Source organism: Pygoscelis adeliae, unplaced genomic scaffold (genome assembly GCF_000699105.1).
Source record: "Pygoscelis adeliae isolate BGI_AS28 unplaced genomic scaffold, ASM69910v1 Scaffold101, whole genome shotgun sequence".
Classification (NCBI taxonomy): Eukaryota; Metazoa; Chordata; class Aves; order Sphenisciformes; family Spheniscidae; genus Pygoscelis; species Pygoscelis adeliae.
The window spans coordinates 7,945,072-7,960,836 of record NW_008824238.1 but is presented as its reverse complement, the minus strand read 5'-3'; the positions used below and the strand labels follow the sequence as shown (position 1 = coordinate 7,960,836).

General features: G+C 38.7%; 1 protein-coding gene across 1 annotated transcript in view; it reads left to right on the top strand.

Annotated features, from left to right (window-relative positions):
* PREX2 (phosphatidylinositol-3,4,5-trisphosphate-dependent Rac exchange factor 2) overlaps positions 1-15,765 on the top strand; it is a 187,005-nt gene that overhangs the window by 145,180 nt on the left and 26,060 nt on the right. The window contains 1 exon segment of the mRNA XM_009335042.1: positions 2,642-2,756. Within this exon segment, the coding sequence (XP_009333317.1) occupies positions 2,642-2,756 (115 nt within the window).

Here is a 15,765-nt window from a genome sequence, read left to right as displayed (position 1 = left end):
TCCTATGTTAGAATTGAGATCTCAGCAATAACTAAGCTTAATTAAAATGCACTTTATTTAAAATTAAAATTAAATTTATTTAAAATTGCTACTTAGTCTCTTAATTATGTAGGGGTTTTTATCAGGTAGGATCTTGAAAACACCCAAGGACAGAAACTGCACAACCTCTTGGGTAACCTATTTCTCTACTTGACTGCCCTAATGGTGAAAAAGTGTTTTCTTTCTGTCGAGTTGAAGCATCTCTTGTTTCAATTTATGTCCATTGCATCTTGTTCTGCCAGCATACACCATTGTGAAGAGCCTGGCTCTGTCTTCTCGTTGACCTCCTGGTAGCTAATGGCACCTGGCTAGTAGGTCCCCCCTAAAGCCACCACTTGTACAGGCTCTCCTCACAGAGTGTGTGCTCTACCCCATGACCATCTTTGTGGCCTTCTACTCAACATTTTCCAGTTGATCAACAACTTTCATGTACTGTGGGGCCCAAAACTAGACACAGTATTCAAGATGCTATCTAATGACTGTTGAGTAAAGTGAGGACAAGCACTTCTTTCAGTCTACTAGCCATGCTTATGTTAATAGTTTAGGATGCTCTTGGCCTTCTTGGTTGCCAGAGAACACTGGAGGCTCATGTTCAGCTTGCTGTCTAACATGACCCCGAGGTCCTTCTCAGCAGAGCTGCTCTTTAGGCTCTACCTTTGCAGGTGCAGGACTTGACATTTGTCGTTCGGTTTCACAAGGTACCTGCTGGCCCATTCTTCCAGCCTGACTAGGTCCCTGTCCAGGTGGCCCTGCACTTCAGTATATCCACTGCTTCTCCCAATTTGGTATTAGCTGCAAACTTGACTTACCTCCTCCAGGTCAGTGATAAAGACGTTGAACAACATAGATCCCTGTGGCATTGTGCTTGTAATGGGCCCCTAGATAGACCATGTCCCATTAGCTACTACCCTTTAAGCCTACCCATCCTTCCAGGTTCTTTTCCCATTCAGTTGTCTATGCATTCAGACCATAATATCCTAATTTGGATTCAAGAATACCATAGAAGACATGTTTGTAAGGAAAGCTTCCTTACCAAAGAGCTTCCTAATATATTAGGTAGAAAAATGTTAAACTCTTTGAAAAGGTGAGAGCCAAAGCATGCACTGTGGGATTCCCTGCCAGCACCCATGAGCGTGGCCCCCGCAGTGCCTGTAGAGGTAGAACTGTGTGCTCAGCCAGTCTCGACAGATGACTGAGTTTCCAGGTTGGGTAATCTAGTTGGATAAAACGAACTCTGTTTGCACTAACATGCTATTATAAATGGAGTTCAGCGGATATTTTTGTGTGGGCTTTCTGGTGTGACTTAGCACCAAGGAAGTTAAGAAGCAAGTCTGACTGTTGAAATTTAATATTTGTCTCACAGAAGTAGAATTACAAACTCTGAAAGCACAGAAGGGGAATGCAATTTGCATGTTCTTTCACAATGAATGAATTATTTATTAACTGGTCATATTAAGCAGTACAAGCAGAATTAATATTCTGTGTGCAGCTGAAGCTGTAAGATGGCAGCATGTTTCCATCATGCAGAACTCTGCTTATTGCTTGCATTTTCTGATAGGGTGATGAATTCTTAGAATGTGTATGGATCATTAAAGTGGCAATATTCCTAATTGTAAAATCTTTAATGCTTCTCCCCAAAAAAACTGTTTCACCAAGAGCCTGTGTTTTATGTTTTAATAAATTTAACCTCTTAATGTGAAGATCTTGATTTTTCCAGTCCAAATTTTCCTGAGAACCTTTCAAACACTTGATTTGACTTGGCTAAAGAAAAGGTTAAACTTCCCTGAGTATCTAAATTAAAGAGGCTGGGGGAATGTTCTTTTTTTTTCTTTCTTTTTTTGAAAACTATTGCTAGGAAGAGCATCCCAAAATGGAATGGTAGTGTGTTCATTTTTTCCACCTTTTAATTTCTGTCGTATGAGAAGGACATACGATCCTTCCTTTAATGGAAGTCTTTGTTTAGTTCCTGAGTTCTTGTAGCAATGTTCATCCTTGCTTTGGTGAAGTGAATACAACAAAGGTGGTTATAGTCAAGTATTTGACTTTAGAAACTCACCTGATCCCTGAAAAGGAGCTTATAGGGCATTTTCAGAGATCCAGAGAAGTTTGCTTTATTTGATCCAGAAGAAGGCATTCACATTATCAGTGGGAATAACTAGAGGTTCAAGTGCTCCACATCTCCCAAAATCGGGCTTTGTAAGAAGTTGTTAGGTCCCCCTCTGTGAAAGTAGCGGTACATTAATCCTTTCTTTCCTCTACCCCAGCTCATTCTACTGTTTTCTTCCAGGATATATCAGAACTAAAAACCACATTTACATTCACAGGGCAGGAGTACTATAATTAGAGCAACGGAACTCACACTAGTGCTCTCCTTTATATTTTCCACACGACAAAAAATATAATTTTTCTTGTAAATGAAATCTTAAAGAGAGATCTGTATGAATTTTATGATGTACGGAAACAGCTCAGCAATCCACAGTGGGATCACAGCCTCAAGGTTAAAAAGTGATTCACTAGAGTGTGAACAAAGCTACAAAGAAGGCAAATACTAAATATTTAACACTGATTTTTCTCTTCTCCATTCTCCTTTCTCTTTTCACAGCATTGGAGAGCATGGAAGGATATTATTACAGAGACAGTGTCTCAGTAGAAGAATTTCAAGCTCAGATTAATGCAGCCTCACTAGAAAAAGTCAAGCAGTATAACCAGAAACTACGGTGGGTAATAAACCAACATTCCTGAGATTAGTTTACCAAGTTCTGCTTTTCAACTCAGTTTCTGTGACACATCTTTAAACTGAAGTGCTTTGTATGGTCGTTGTTTTTTGGTGCATGATTGAATAAGATCCAAGATTCATGGTTCTGACTTTTTTGACTTCTGCACTGTTAAGTTACTTTTAAAAAAATTGTTTTCCCATGAAAGCAATAGCTGCAATTGCCTCCAGGTTGTTGTGCTAATGTGTATAGAAAAGGAAATGTCTACTTGATCACAAATGGAGTATCAGAATTGCTAAACTCTATGATCTGATTTTGCAGACAATATTTACCAAATTTCTACAGAACAGGACTTAAAAAATAGTGTTGTTTTCCTCAAAGCTGAGCATCTTCCTCCCCACCCCCCACCATACCAATGGGAATATAAACATATTTGGATACTTGCATCAGCTTCGGGTATGGGTTACGGAGTGCATACTTGCCAGTACATGTAAAGATTATGCAGCCATGTATTTCAGTAAGTATTTCATTAAGAAGTTGCACATAAAGACAGAATTTCTGGTGTACAAAATAATCTATTAGTTATGAAGTAAAATAATGAAGATGTGTACATAGACCACTCTTGCATCTCACTGTATCTGTGAAAAAAACCTGTTTGAGTACGCTTATTTGCACGAGTTGAAGAAAAAGAGTGCAAAGGACTGCAGTAAAATCACATCTATTCACTTTTAAAATTCTTGAATCAGATGGAAACACTGTCATATCACTAGAACTGTTAGGCAGCTTTTAAAAGCAGCAGAGAACAGGAGTTAAAAAAAGAGGTTAAGGACAGTGGAGAAGGGGCAAAAGGATAAATGAGGGTCTCTTTTTCCAACTCCTTCACCTGTTGGCCCACTCCTGTCTTTGGAGGGTTTTCTTCATGGATCTTGCAAAAGTATTTCTCTAATGTGTTATCAAAGCAGTGGACTTTCTAGATTCTGTTTTAATCTAAGGAGTACTATAGCAAAAGTGATTTTAAAGCCAGTTGTATTCAGTGAGTACTGTATATTTCAGTTTCTTGTGACATCTGTGTCAGTGCACTTCTGTGTTAATAACAAACATAGTATTTATTTAGTCTGTTTTCCACTGTCTTGTATGAGTGCTTCCTATTTGGAAAAAAAAGTTCCTCCTGAGTATTTATTTGACAAGGCTTATGTTATAAATCAGTTTTACAGAAAGCTTTCGTCATGCCAGTACTTGGCCTAGATGAAGTCAGCTAGTGTTGGAAGGAGATTTCTATCAGTTGAACAAGGCAAGACTTTTTGAGCTGTTTTTCCTATGGATAGGCCCAATTTAGCCCCCATGAAAATCCTTAAAAGAAATTCTTCCTGACTTTATGCTCTAGTGTTCCTTGACCTTGCTTACCTTGTGTGTTAGGGCTTCCATTCATGCTGTGGCTCTAATGAGGTACATTCCTCTTACGGTGTTGTGAGTCACAGCTCTGATCAGTTGCTAACCTCCAAGGCCTAGTTTTGCAAGAAGTTGCTATGAAAAAGTTAGGATTCAACAAAAATTACTATGGGTAGCTCTGTCCAGTCACAAGAATTGGAAAATTTTGGGTTTTTTTCCAGCCATCTAACGTCTGATGAAAACATTCAGTAATTGGGGTTTTTTTGTTTGCTTTCTGCTGAACTCAACCCATTTCTTAAATGAGGCACTAACAGCTTTAGGAATTCACTGACCTAATGTGAAGAGGAAAAACAGAAAAGCAGATGCTTTATTCTTGTTCTGCCATTTGCTAGCCTGTGTAGGTGTTTGGCCAGGAGAATCTAATAAAGTAACTACAGCAGCAAAAGATATTAACCTTTGGATAATTGCTCTAAAGAAGAACAGAAAAGTGAAATTGAATATTCCCTGGAAACATACTCAAGTACAATAATACTATCTTAAACTTTTCACGTGGAAGAAATCCTCTGTGCAGAACCACCTAATCAGTAATAAAATAAGTCATTCAAGACACAATCCATAAACCATTCTTTCTCCATAGAAAAGGAATGCATTGCTTGCTTGTGAAATGACCATCTTATAATCTCTTCATCGCTACAGCAGTGGAAAGCAAATGGGAGAAACAGCAAAGGAAAAAGTAGTGGGAGAAGAGGATGGGGACTAGTCAGAATGAAACCACTGGTTGGCAGTGACACTGCAGCCGAGCCGTCTGTTGATGAGAACTCTTGATACAAGTGCAGCTTCTCTTATTCCTGACGCATTTAGATAGTAATGCTCTAATAATGTGAAACAGATGAGACCACTTTGTTGTGTATGGTCCCACTTACAAACAGAGATGTTGGCCTAACTTGGGATGTACCTAAGCCGGACAGTAAAATTAAAAATGAGTAGTACCTTTGCTCAGCTACCTCTTAAGCTCTTGTGGTGAAGTCTTGTTAAAGTTTGAGTACATAGAACATTTTTGAGGAATGTGGTGTCTTTTGGGTGACAAATCTGATATGATGTGTGCCTTAAAATAATTCATTTACAAATTATTTATTTGAATGAATCAAAAGATATATTAGTAAATTTTGAGTGGATTTCCGGAAGGATAACCTTTATCCATCATATAAAGTCAAGAAGCTGAACCCTTGCTTTTATTGCAAAATTCATTCATAACTATGGAACTGTGACCAGCTTTTCCACAGTATCAGGAGTGATACAATAAATCTAGGTGCAAAATTGTCCTTCTTGACACTGATTTGAGCATCATAAGAGCTTCTGTCTTTCATGGTTCTTGCTTTGGGGCTTTTGCAAATATTACCTCAACTATGAAATAGTAATGATAAGATTATCATTTTTATGAGAATGCATGAAAGACGGTTGAAAATCAGTTTTAGAATTTCATGCTTATGTGGAATGGAGGGAATGTCCCTCTGTCTTCTGTAATAGACTTAACCCTAGCTATTTGAATCTAATTAATAATATAAGGGAACTTTTATTCTAAGGCCAGCTAAAGTTGAGTTTTTCTACAATTCCTGAGGCAACATCCCTTACCCCAGCAATATGTAGGAAGTCCTTTATCGGAATAAAGATGTTATTTTTTTAAAAAAACAACCAATACCTAGTTTAGGAAATTTCTGAAACTGCTGGGAAATCTTCAGCATCTGGCCCACAATTATTCTTAATCATGCAGGATTTCTTTTTCACAGTCAGCCAGTTTGCACTTATTTTTATAGTTCACCAGTTCTGTTTCTCTGACACTGATAAAGAAAAGAAAGTTATGCTCAAATTCTGTTTGCAAGTTGAGCTGGTGCTAGTAGTTGCCAGCAATGTAAATTTAACCTCATCAAATTGTTTGCTAATGAGAAACATGCAGTACAACCAAGTGAAAGTAATTAGGTCAGCAGAGATTTTAAAGATCTTTATTGCTATGTGTTCGATAGCTCAGCAGTTGTCTTCTAATTTAGAAGACCAGAAAGAACCTGTGTATCTGACCTGTACAGAAGCTGATGTTAAGTGAGCCCATTCTGTATTCTTCTGCCTCCTCCCACTTTTCCCCATTTTCCCCCTTTGGTACTTCTTGCCATTCGAATAGGCTTTTTCCATCCTGAATCAGTCCTTTTGCTTTTACAGATACCAGAGACCGTTTTGCTTCAACAGTGCAGGGCACAATGGTGTTTGAATCCATAACTACTACAAATGCTGATAGGAATAATGAAAACTCACAAGTGCACTATATTTACTTGGACTGCTTGGTTAGTTTAAGTATTCTCTTGCAAATCTTCAGTCGTGTAATTGTAAAAGCATGAGGGTAAACTTTAATTGTAATTTTTGAAACATTACTGCTTTAAGAATTATTTGGTTAAAATACATTCTGTCCTTTGAATATGATTTTCCTATTTGGTAAAGGTCTCTCTCCTGCAGAGTGAGATTCAGCATGGTAGTTATTATTACTTACGTTGCATAGAAATAAATCTTACGGTCATTACTGCGACCAAAAGATTGGTTGCAATGCAGACCTGTTGGAAGCTGGGACAGACCCTGGCAGACAGGTTAGCTGAATGGCCATAACTCAGCCAATCCTTGGACTGAATAGTGTCTTTAAGATAAAACATTTAGCTGGATATGAGAACAGTTTTTTGTCCTCAGAGAAATCAGATTTTGGATTAGCTTCCTGCAAGAAGGAAGCCATTTTTTAAAATAGACCTTGATGAGTGTAGGAATGACAACTTCTGTAATGTTTGTCCAAGTTGTCAGAGGTTTGGACTTGATGTCCCGGGATGGGACTTTCAGTCTACAGTAGTAAGGAAGCTTGCTCTTCCAGTCTTCCTTTCTCTGTATTTGAAATTTTATCCGATTAGTCTTTTTTTTCATCTGTGAATTCTCTTTCTGGGAAAAAATTGAGTCCCTCCTATGACCTTCTATTAAAATGCCGTTTTCTACAGGTGCTCCTGGTTAGCGTCTTAATCAGAGAAATCCAGGTGCATCTGCTCTTTGTTTTTTCCTGGACGTGTCTGTGTGCACAAGGGATGTGTCTCAAAGGCAGAGAGGATGTTCAGGGCACAGGCCGTTCAGTGGGGTGCAGGGCTGTGGCTGTACCAAGTATTTTCGGTTGGACTCGATGATCTTAGAGGTCTCTTCCAACCTTAATGATTCTATGATTCTATGATTCTAAGTATGCTTCCAGCTTCTGGGTCTCTGCAGTATGCTTCGCTGCACATTGTTGACTGCAAGAGCAAACTATGGTGGGATATAGGTGCCTAAAACTGCACATCAGTATACCTGTTTGGATTCCAGAAGTGTCTGTGCAGATAATTTTTAGCTGATGAGACATTAGTGAAATCCCTGGCTTTTAGATTCATAAGCATTTTTAATGCCTCTTCAGCACCTATGCTTGCATTTAGACATCTAAACACCTTTAAAATTTGGTTCCTGATGTAATGGTGGGTTGGATTGGAATATTCAGAGGGAAATAAGTAAAATAATAGATGAAGGTGAGGTTAGGAGAGCTCTACTTGCCCATAACTTTTCTTTTATCCCCAGCATGGCACTTTCTTGTGACACCCCTGACTATATGATGACCCAGTTTTTCACTCCAAAGATAGGATCACGCTGTGGGAAAGACAGCTGAGGATTGCTATCCATCCCCGCCACTGGTGTGGGTGCTAATTACCACTGTGTAGTGATTAACTTGCCTGTGCATCAATAGACAAAGAAGGTCTGGAAAAAATGTTCCTTCCTTCCTGCCTACCATTCTGTGTGATTTGGAACTATTCTTTGAAGTCAGCTGTGTCCAGGGTTATTGGCAACTACTTTTGTAGCCTGTTGTACAGCTGTAATAGAAGAAAAATTAAGCAAGCAGTAAAGGGAAAAGGCCATTTTTTGTGGTTTTTTCCCCTGTGTTGCTGCTTTCTTGGATATCGTTTTAGGAGGTAAATGCAAGTCTGTTATGCTAAGGAAGCAATTATAATCAGTGAATCTAATGACAAATGATTTAGCTAACTACCCTCATTACATTGAACATCTGATTATGCTGAATGTAATATTTGTCATTTTAAAGTGTTTCATTTACAGTGTAACTTCAAACAGTTTCTCTGTCTGAAGCCTCCTGTATTCATTTTATGGCATAAGTAGCCCTCCACAGAATGATGGCAAATTTAATTTAATTCTTTATTCAGGGATGTTATAATCCATGAGGTTTTCATGTTGTTGGGTTTTCTTGTTTCTTTTAGTTTTTAAAAAGACAAGAAAAGGAAACTATTTCTGCCCCTAGAATTTATGCAAGCATGGAACAAAATCTGTCTGAGGAATATAACATCTTTTTTTATTTATACACGCACGTATACGTGCACAGCAGCCTCTCAAGCTGCAGGCTTCTTGGCAGGCTGATGTTTTCTGTATCCTGTATAATTTAGTCAAGGCAGAAAATAGATGTGATGGCACTCATGGCTTCAGGCTGAACTACAATTCTCTAATAGTTGCTTTGGTATAAATGAGATACAATGATATAAAAGACATACCCACTTAGAGATAGTTAATTACTATGAAAGAAAGAGCTTGTCTGTCTCTAGAACAAACTGATGGGTCCTCAAGACAATACCTGTGTTATCAGATCATATAGCAATTCCTGTAATAAATGCATTAAATTCCACCTTAAAACTGGCAGATTCCTTCCCCCTCTGTTTCCAGTGGAAAGCTTTTCCAAACCAAATTGCTCATGTGGTTAAGAAGCTTATGCTGTTTGTTCTTGTGCCGCTGTTGTCCTGTGGTTTTAGTCTTCCTCTCCTTTCCCTCATGTCTGTCCACTTCAGTGAGCGACATGTTAATGAGCAACATTAACAGTTTTTGTCATTGCCATCAGTTTCAGAAAAGAGTAACCTGAGGAGGGTTACAGGTTTCAGAGAGTGATTCTGTGAAAATATTTTCTTTTCGGTGCAGTGGGATATTTATAAAGCAGGTGAAAAACTGTTTTCCTATTTTCAGTGCTAGATATTTGATACATTGCTTTGCGTTTAAAAAAGCAACAGTAAAACTGGACTGCAATGCTACATACACAAATATATCATGTAGTTTATATGACTATAAAAATTGGAAGTCTAATGCCTCTTAAATTTTTAAGATGTGGTTCCAAATGAACTAGATACTTGCGGCTGAACTCCCTCTCTAAATGCAAAGTCTTTATGAAAGAGAGATTGAAAATTAAGCATTCACTGTGAAGGACATAACAAGGAAATAATAGCTAAATTTGCCTCCTGATTAACTTAATGAGAAGCATTTTAGGTAGAACAGAAATTAAGATTCATTGCATCTAAGTGAAGCAAGACCAGAGAGAGAATAGAGAGATCCTGGACAAAGTAAATTAAATTTGTCTAGCTGGTCTAAATTATATTGCCAGCTGGCTTGAATTTAGCTTTGGTTTTTTTTCTCTTCCAGGGCTGTGCTCTTTCTGTGAGTGTAAATTCATTGTTTCTTTAGACTTTTGACAAAGTATGATCAGTATTTATTATAGGTAGTGTTCTGAAATTGAAAATTATGTGTCTTGATAGATTATATATACTGAGTCTTTGCTCACTGAGGTGGGCATCTGGTTTATTCTGCTTTCTTTATCCTCTGCAAATGCAGAGAACATGTATCCACAGTGATCAGAGGTGGAGCATTTTCTTTCACTCCTGGTCACTGATAGGAATCCAGCCCAAGCCTGCAGCTTGTACAGCTCGTAGCTGTAGTAGAAACCCTGACCACCCAATGACTATTTGGCATGTTGTCTTTTTTAACAGTGTATTCCATGTCTGGAATATCAGGAGCCAAAAAGGAGACATCTACTGTCTGAAAGGCAAATGTGGAAGCAATTAGTTAGTACTAATGGGTTCAGTGTGGATTTGGCTGTTTGGATAATGATGGGAGAAGCAGGAAGGCAGCTGTAACTGGTCTGTGGCCCAAGAACTTCCCTTTCGCATCACAAATGGGATAGTTTCAAGTGATCTTGGAAGTAGGTAGAGATGCTGGAGACTAGATTCCTGAAAAAATAGGGGTTAAAATGTAGCATGTGAGAAGTGGGCAGTGTTACATAGAGCAGACGGTATTTTTTTCCATTTTTTGTCATCCATGACTTTCTGTCTTCACATTTCTTTGCTCACGTTTCTGTGATCCCCTGCTTGTGTGTTTATAAAGGTTTAAGAGTAGGGCTGTGATGTGCCTGCTGGGATAGTAGGGCTGTTCCTTTGCAAGCGTCCTCCTCAGTTTGCACCTCAGATACTTGTACTCATCCTAACACCAATTTCTCAACATGCCCTCTTCACAGACTGGAGAGCTTAAATTGGTGGGAGACCAGTAGTTTAGCCAGGTGCTGCAGGCTTGCAAGAAAATGAGGAGCGCTATGAAGACTCATCCCCTCTGTTTAAGAGTCCTGTTTCTTAGGAATTCAGTTTTCCAGGGTTGAAAGTCTGTGTCCCAGCTATGCTCCCAGTCTACTCCACTAAAGCAGACAGTTGCCAAGAAAGCCCTTAAGTTTCATTTCTTGAAATTTTCTTAACACCTCTCCCCTTCTTAATACCTCTCTTGTAGGTATTTCTGTGCATAACTAAATCTAATTATTCTCCTCTTTTTCTTGCTTGTCTCACCTTACAGTCACATCCTCCTCCCCATAGACTGCACTGTTTCCCACAGTTTTGTTTGCTTACGCTTACAGTAGTGACTGAGGAAAGCTGGTTTGCCACTTTGTGCCTGGTGTAAGCCAGGAATCACAGAATCATAGAATGATTTTGGTTGGAAAAGGCCCTTAAGATCATCAAGTCCAACCATTAACCTAACGCTGCCAAGTCCACCACTAAACGATGTCCCTAAGAGCCACATCTACACGTCTTTTAAATACCTCCAGGGATGGTGACTCAACCACTTCCCTGGGCAGCCTCTTCCAATGCTTGACAATCCTTCCGGTAAAGAAATTTTTCCTCACGTCCAATCTAAACCTCCCCTGGCGCAACTTGAGGCTGTTTCCTCTTGTCCTATTGCTTGTAACTTGGGAGAAGAGACCGACACCCACCTGGCTACAACCTCCTTTCAGGTAGTTGTAGAGGGCGATAAGGTCTCCCCTGAGCCTCCTTTTCTCCAGGCTGAACAACCCCAGTTCCCTCAGCTGCTCCTCATAAGACTTGTGCTCTAGACCCTTCACCAGCTTCGTTGCCCTTCTCTGGACACACTCCAGCACCTCAATGTCTTTCTTGTAGTGAGGGGCCCCAAACTGAACACAGTATTTGAGGTGCGGCCTCACCAGTGCTGAGTACAAAGGAAGGTCTTACTGAGTTGCTTACACATGAAATATGAGTTACCTATGGTAAGTTCAGAGCCACATGGTGTTAAAATTTTCTGTTCTGCACTTCAGTTTGTGCAATAGTTGTGAAAGGTCAGAATATTACTATGTATGCTCTGAGAATTTAAAATCGTGATACTGTCATGAAGGTTTTCTCGTTATAATTAAACCTTTCTCTAACTACTATTGACACTGTACATAGGATTGTATCACTGACAGGGATGTTAGGACACATCATTTAAAATCACCGGGTCTTAGTATGGGCTGAGAATGTAGTTATACTTGGTAATTTATCATTTATTGAGACCATTTAGTGGAAAGAACATGTAAAACACTTGTAGTTTTGTTTGCTGTGACAGCAAATAGTTTTCTGCAATGGATACTTCGTACTACAGAAACAACTGAATTTAGATCTATATTATATATAGATATAAAAATGTATTTCCAAATGTGTGTGTATACATATATATAATATGCGCTATAGACATGCTCACCTATATAGTAAACAACCAGATGGCAGAACACAGAAATGTTATTAAAGAAATACAAAAGCACTTGTGCATATATATGAAAATACACAGCGATATTATTTACCTATGTCATCAATACATGCTTTGTAGTTTGAGCTGAAGAAAAGAATTAGGGACACTAATTCTAGCACTTCCTGACTTGGCACCTCTGTACTGATGCATCCTTTGCCATGTTGTGGACCGTGCTTATCTACATGATCTTGAATATCTTGTGACCAAGGGATTGAAAATCAAGTAGAATTAAAATATATTTCCATCCTTCTGTTGAAGACAGTATGAATTTATTTATATGTATGCCACAGTGATGAAGAAAATGTAAAAGACTAAATTCTCCTCTGCTATAACATCAAAGCAAAACCTTTCTAGAGCAGAACCCCCAACTTGCCTTTATTTAATGCCATAACCCAATTACCTGCCCTCCCCCCTCTCCCCCACTCCAGTCACTTCTGCACTATCCTTGTATTTCAAAGAAAAGATGATCAACATCTAGGATAACCCTATGGGCTTCCTGGAACAACAAACTGAGAGTGAGACTAGAAACTTGGCTTTGCTTGAATTATTTGTGTGTACAAAGTTACTCAGGAATGCATATCTCTACAGGTTTGGACCCTCCTTAGGGTTCAATTTTCAATATTTCAAATTTTCAGGATTTTACATTTCCAGGTCAATTTTGGAGGGTACCCTGTAAAATGCTTCACTAAGAAAACATCCATACTTCTGCATCTCCTTTGTACTCAAGTTCTGGGAAAACATCTTGGGAAAGCATCCATCTTGTGATAGATTTTTCTTTTTGAACCCTAAGATGTTTATTACCTCATTCCAGTGTAAGTTTTCCCTGAGATGCTTGTCCCATTTTTTGACATTGTTACATAGGGGGTATCTTACAGAAGTGGAACACAGCAATAATCCCCTGTAGTTTTAATGCCTATTGGATTTTCTACCTTTTTTTAAAGAAAGGCTTTTCTGCTGCAGCTTAGAGAAGTTATAAGGCTTTTGGAAGCAAAACCAGCATCACATTTGCAGACAAAGAACTATGATTTCATTCTTGTTCATTTCAAATGGATTAGAAAATATTGTCCAAATTGGGAACCATGCCAAGATTGCCATTAACTTTTCCCATAAAATATGATTAAGGACCTTAACAAGCATTTAGTAATTAAGTGAAGTGCTTTGGAAATTTATGTGCTGTCCACAGTTTGTCATGTTCTGTAAAATACTGAAGACCGTTTTTATGAAAAGCAATGAAAATAAAGCACTTGAGAAACATCTGGGAGTGTTATCAGATTGGGGGGGGGAATAGTTTCATTTGTAACAGGATATTTTTATATTTAAAATTAATGTTGTGTATAGTTGATTTTTGTTTGTTCTTTAGGTTAATGAATAATTGACTGAATTAATGGAGTAATTCCTATAATTGTATATCCCATTCTAGTGTCCATGTTGCCTCATTTTGTACCCCGAGTTGATTATTTTCCATGTACTCCATTAATGTGTGTACTGTTCTATATTTAGTTTCTGTTTTCATTTAATGCAGCTGAATTTGCTGGAATAACAGTCCAAAGAGAATGGGAGTGCTGCACAGACTCTGAATGAAGCAGATTTTCCTGTGGCATGGCAGGAAAAAACAGTATAGGCTTTCAGTCTGATAATATTCAATGGATGGCAGGGTGATGCTTTGTTTTTTAGCTTTGCTAACAAAGAAATGGTTGGTCTGTTGCTGCTGAGATAGCTTTTATGTGCTGTGGCCGCTCAAAGTGATTTATGAGTAATTTTCTCTGCAAAACTCTTTTCCTTCCAATGGTCTCCAGCTTCCTTTGACACAGAGTACATTCTGGATCGTGCAACAGGCTTAATGGAATAACAGAACTAGATTAGCTTTGCTGTGCTTTCTGAGGGGATTAATTCAAATCTTAAATTTGGGAGAAGATGCTTTTCAAAACTGCAAAGCTGTGGGAAGCAAAATCTACTAGAATTAAAGGTGGCTAGATTTTTTTATCGGCTCAGTTATTCCAGATTATTGAAGAATAAAGGGCTATTCAAATCTGCAGTTCTGCACCCCTGCCCTGCAAGTATGTAACGATATGAATAACTTCACTCATGGATAACACCATAAAAAGCGGGGAGGGGGATTTTTGTTCATGTATGTTATGTGAATCGATATTTTCATGACTGGAGGATTCAGGTGATCCTGTCATTTGAGAGTTGGGATGCAAGGATGCATTCTTTTCAGTGTTTATTTTCATATTTTATTGCAATTGAAATTTGGTTACCACACTCCATAATTCCAGCCTGAGTCGTGGCTCAGCTGTGACCTTTAGTCAGATCTGCTCCTTGTGCACAGGCATTGGAGCTGGATCATAGTGATACCTTGAGGTTTCCACTGGAGAATCTAGTTTTGTCCTATACGTTCCATAGTTCAGTGGCGGGTTTTTTGCTTTGTTTTATTTTAACCTTGGCCAGAATTGCAGCAGTGGTAGCTGTTGCCTGGTTCTCACTGCATGCCTCATCCAGCCAGGGAAGCCTACTAGGTGTTTCTATTTCCAGCTGCCCCAGCAGGTTTTAGGAGCTTTTCAACCAGCAGAATGAGTTTTGTGATCATAGAATCACAGGATGGTTTGGGTTGGAAGGGACCTTTAAAGATCATCTAATCCAACCCCCCTGCCATGGACAGGGACAATGTTTTTTTTTTCCTTAAGCGATGCTGCAGAGGCAGAGAAACTGTGATCTTATCACAGATATATGCAAGATATGTCCTCTGCCTATGAGTTGTTTAATGGTAGCTCATCTGTGGTGAGCAATTAATTCGCTTATAAGGTAGAAAGAAAAAAAAAAACAACTCCTCCAGGGTTCCTGAGTTGAAGGAGACAGGAGAAGAGCTCCGTGCTTCCCGTGTGCTCTTTGCTAAAGCTCTTCCTTTCTGGTGTTGAGTAAGAGAAGTTTTCCTGTTTTAGGAGAGGAGGATAGCATGGAAGTCCTCTGTACAAATATCAGCCTCCTTTGTTCCAGACAGGAATTAGCAAACCTTTATCTTTTAAAACAGTGCATGTTGCTTGTGTCTATTTTATATAAACTTTTTATGGTACTGTTCATTGATAAGTGAAAGGCTATAGAAGGAACTGGGAGAATGTGGGTTGATGAGCTTTAGTACACAAGAGAGAAATCTGATACAGTAAGTATGCTTTCTCTATCACATCTGTGTTCTGCAGGTAAATGACAGTTTTCTTCGGCTTCTCCTTTCATGCACTAATTCATTTTCAAAGAAGCGTGCAGAAATTGTCAAGAAAGGCAGTTTGTTTTTATTTACACATGCATGCATAAGAGCACACATTGCAAACGTCATTTTCCTTGTATGATGTATATTTGCCCCTTGTAGGTTTTTTCCTTTTTTGTTTCTTTTTATATTGTGAGCTTGTGTATGTTTTCCTCTCTCAGTACTGTGTTTCATGTTTGGGATTCTGTTCTGATATTATTGCAGTTATATACAGTTAATATAAAAAAAGCTTGTAGCACATGACGCTCAGGCACAGTTTACATGCCAAGTTTCCCAAAGTCACTATTAAAATCTAGCCAGTTGCCACAAACCTTTGGTGAAAATAATTTTCAGATCCAGTTTTTCTACTACCTAGAGATTAAAATTTTGCACTGTGTTTTCATGGGGCAGAGGGACAGTTTGTCTCCAGAACAAGAAAAACATTCCTTATTACTT